The sequence below is a fragment of the Branchiostoma floridae genome, chromosome 18, assembly GCF_000003815.2.
Source record: "Branchiostoma floridae strain S238N-H82 chromosome 18, Bfl_VNyyK, whole genome shotgun sequence".
NCBI classification, from domain to species: domain Eukaryota; kingdom Metazoa; phylum Chordata; class Leptocardii; order Amphioxiformes; family Branchiostomatidae; genus Branchiostoma; species Branchiostoma floridae.
The window spans coordinates 12,277,587-12,281,682 of NC_049996.1; the positions used below are offsets into that span (position 1 = coordinate 12,277,587).

General features: G+C 43.4%; 1 protein-coding gene across 1 annotated transcript; it reads left to right on the forward strand.

The window, feature by feature from the left end:
- The first annotated feature begins 482 nt into the window (after positions 1 to 482).
- Positions 483 to 4,096, forward strand: LOC118405416 (beta,beta-carotene 15,15'-dioxygenase-like). The gene is made up of 3 exons (XM_035804915.1): positions 483 to 742; positions 1,893 to 2,092; positions 2,781 to 4,096. Exons 1-3 carry the CDS (start codon positions 554 to 556, stop codon positions 4,024 to 4,026), a joined length of 1,635 nt encoding a protein of 544 aa, XP_035660808.1. The 5' UTR covers positions 483 to 553; the 3' UTR covers positions 4,027 to 4,096.

The window sequence follows — 4,096 nt, forward strand, 5'->3', positions numbered from 1 at the left end:
ACATTAGTTGAAATTCTCCAAGTCTCGGGCTGATAACAGAACATTTGTTTGGCGAATGTCTCAAACCTTGTAACCGGCCAACTTGTCACAATAAATTGTTTTCAACGACACCGGGTAAAGTTAATCTACGCCGAGGACGACCGAGAAGCCGTTCACTTGTAATTTGTTATAATCTTTTTTTACTTCATAGTCTCCATTTGAAAAAATCACAGTCGCCAGAATCTTCGACTGATATCGCCCAGTCCTCTTAAACTATCTGTGCAAATTGCTCTGGACACGGGAATATTTTTGTACGTGTGTATGTGACATAAGCAATTGGTGAAAGGTTGTTGGAAGTCGATATTGTCTCCCGTCCCAGTTTATGCACATATAGATGGCCTATTCAATCTTTTTAAAAAGTAACTGTTTCTAATCTTTTGATCTATCTTATTTCTTTACAACTAAATCATTTTTATATCTTTGATACTGAGGTTTTTACTGAGGATGATGTGAAACACAAGTTTATTTTTACTTTAAAGGACGAAGGTAACTTAACTGGGTCAGTTTTCTCCCGATGTCTGGAGCAGTCATGGCGTTAAACACGGTCGGTGCGTGTGTGGTTCTCTTCGCGACGCTTTCAGTGAGCGCAGCGAAGCCTGAAGGAGTACTGACTCTCTTCCAGACCAACACAGAGGAGGTTCAACACGTCCCCATGAAGTATGACTCCAAAAACACCGTCCCGAAATGGCTGGAGGGGACACTGGTGAGGGACAGAATGTTACCTTGGGAAACAAGCTGTTTTGTTGAGTCACATCCATGCTGTATAAAGTCTAGAAAAGTCATTTAAGAACGTGCTATATATGTTTATAACTGTTACGATGTGTTGCAAAATACATGTATCTGCGCAAACCACATGCCATTGAATTCCTATGTACGCAGTAGTTTAACCATAAACACAGAAAAGGTCAGAAACTTAGATTTGATCAATCATATTTCAGATATTGCTATTGCATTGTAGTGAACATCATTAAAATGTTAGAAATTGGCCTTAATGATTATATTTTGTATGTGTTGTTATGATCGTACATTCATGGGTTGAGCACTAGGGCTGCTTATGTGGGTCGCGAAACATAGGGCGGAAATTTTCATTGATCGTATATCCGTTGTGGTAATTAAATAAATGACTGGTATGTTTTCTTAAAAAATGATACCTAAATTTTTATGATTAGGCTATGGTGAAATGAGTACCATGACTGATTTTGTGAGTGGATCTCCCAAAAAGTGTAGAAATTCCACCGCTAACCTTTAATACGCAATGCATTATCAGGTGAACTTTGGCACTTATGTTTTGTGACGCACTTACATAACCAGCTCTGGCCTTTTAATGTAGGATCATAACAAATATGGTGTCATTCTTAAAGTTGATGATAACGCTTTCCAGTATATATGCATGATATTATATATAAGTTTATTTGCAAAATCATGCCCGAAGGCTAATTGCACAAGAACTAAGAGAGGTAGATAGTGTGATACATAAAGCTATTGTCTAATTAACTACTAGTAACGTTATATGATACAATGAATAATCATGATTGTCGGGTTTGACTTCTTCTTTGAAGGCAGTGGTTAATGAACTGTCCCACATTCTGTATGATGGTGGGATTTTGTGCTTTTAGTAGAAATATAGTCTTTTGGTGATATCTCAGGTGGTAAAAGCTTGGTGAAATTGTGGCAACTGTTTGAAATAATGTGTTTCTTTCGGTTTCATAGTGGGTACATGTAATATATAAAGTAGTAGAGACATATGATTGATCAAATTTACCGAACATTATGTGCTGAGATGAGTAGAAATGGCGATCGAGTATTCCAGAAGAGAGTACTTGAATGACAATGTGTTGCAGTAATGTTCTTGTCCCAATTGTAACAGAAGAAAGTATGACCGGGCTGTTGATTTCCTTGTCCTGAAGGTTCGGAATGCCCCTGCGCTGTTCGAACTAGGCGGCCGCTCCGCTATCCACGTGTTTGACGGTTTTGCCAAGCTCCACAGCGTGGAGATCGGGCCGCACCTGGTCAACTTCTCCGCCGCCTTTCTGGACTCCAGCGCCTACACAAGGTTTGTTATGTAGCTTCTGTCACTTAGGACCTTCCTACAACTTACTCCCGACCTCTCCCCAACCAGGGTTGGTGCTGGGTCGGGAGTAGCCTGGAATCCATCCTGATCTAGCTACAGTTCGTTCAAATTTGATTATATATATGAGCAGATCTCGCCGAACAACTCTCAATCATAGGTAACCTTGCTCACAACTAACTCCCAACCATGATCTGGAGAAGGTCAGGAGGCCAAGGGTCGGACTGGGTTTACAGTCACGAGGCCATAACGGAATCAGTTTTGAGTTTTCCGTGTTGCATTGTTTTATCCAACCCCTCAACGTTTGTCCCACATACAGGGTGGACCAAAAGTACAGAATACGTATTGTAATAACTTTTGGCAACGCTCTCAGGGAGCGAGCCTTATTCATAGATCTACAGTGTTAGGATGTTCCCAATTCTTCTGGCTTAGAGGTACACGTACGTCGCGTTGGACGGTGGAGACCCTATATGGATTTTTTATGCTTGCGCCTATGGGAAAATTCGATGGACCGCCGAAAAGCGGTCGTGGTGGTTGGTACACAGATTTGACTGTATCGGCCATACATTCTGGGGACCTGATCAGTTAGAGAACTACTAGATAGTCAGGCTTCCTATTGACAAATCTCTTGTTGACAAACAAATGCGTATTTTTCCAATTCCTTCTTTCCTAGATCTAAGAAAGCCAACCTTTACGCGCCCGCCATCACGTTCTTCGGCGTCGACCCCCCGTTCAGCGAGTTGGAGAGACTTGACGCCTTCAGGTATCCTTACGACAACACCGACGTCAACGTCTGGAAGTACGGGCACGGGGAGGACAGCGTCTACGCCGCCTTAACTGACGGCTGGGTGTACGCCAAGTTTGACTCGGACACGCTAGCGACTATAGGAGTGTCTATTCCTAGCGTTAGCGGGATAAAGATGGGTCATGTGGTTCAGTCCTGCGCCCACCCTATAGTCGAACCCGGTACAACTCACAACATTAACTACATACAGATCCCTGGTATGATACCAGGGCAGAAACAGGATCATTATGTGCTAAGGATTAAGGATCTAGACACGTACGAAGTCTTAGCTAGCTTTCAGACAGATAGAGCATCCTATATGCACAGCTTTGCCCTGACTGAGAACTACGCCATATTTTTCGCCCAGCCTGCCTATTTCGACATGATAAAGATAGTGGAGACGGCTATGGTGTCAATAGACTGGGTCCCTGAAGACAAGACAACCATTATTCTGGCTAACATTAAAACAGGGGAGACACATGTACAGCGGTTGCAAACAGACGCCATTTTCTTCACGCATCACGTGAACGCGTACGAAACGGCAGACGGTACGATTGTTGCCGATGTGGTTCAGTTTGAGGAAGGTTTTGCAATTTTTGCCGACTTTAAGCTCCCCCAGTTGCGTAACATAACCAGCCTTCATGGCAAATCAGCTAAGTCTAGGCTCTACCGTTACACCATTGACCTAGCCAATAAGACCGTACAGACCAAAACCTTCCGAAGCAAATCCCCTATGGAAGATTTTCTACACAAGATTGAATTTCCAATTATCAACGAAAATTACCGAACCAAACATTACTGCTACGTGTACGGTGTCATTCTCGATTTTTCTCCCTCAAGCCCACTCAATGGTTCATTCGCCTTGGTGAAAAAGGACCTGTGTACCCCTGGTAATGATCTGTATTGGTACCACCCGAACCATTACGTCAGCGAGCCGAGTTTTGTCGCCGATCCCGACGGGAAAGCCGAAGATGACGGCGTTCTTCTGTCGGCTGTTTTCGACGCCGAACTGGGCAAAAGCTATCTTCTCATTCTTGATTGTAAAACGATGAAGGCCATTAACACTGCCTACATGCCTACCTACATCCCGTTTGGTTTCCACGGGAGGTTCTTTGGTAAGGATTGGCCAGTGTAAGGGCGCGGTCACATAAGTCGTACGATCGTCGTACGGTCATTCACTTCGGGCATTTTGGAGGACAAAAATG

Coding starts and splice junctions, on each gene's coding strand:
- LOC118405416 (XM_035804915.1), top strand. CDS start 554: ATGTCTGGAGCAGTCATGGCGTTAAACACGGTCGGTGCGTGTGTGGTT. Junction 743..1,892: donor AATGGCTGGAGGGGACACTG/GTGAGGGACAGA, acceptor TAATGTTCTTGT/CCCAATTGTAACAGAAGAAA. Junction 2,093..2,780: donor GACTCCAGCGCCTACACAAG/GTTTGTTATGTA, acceptor CTTCTTTCCTAG/ATCTAAGAAAGCCAACCTTT.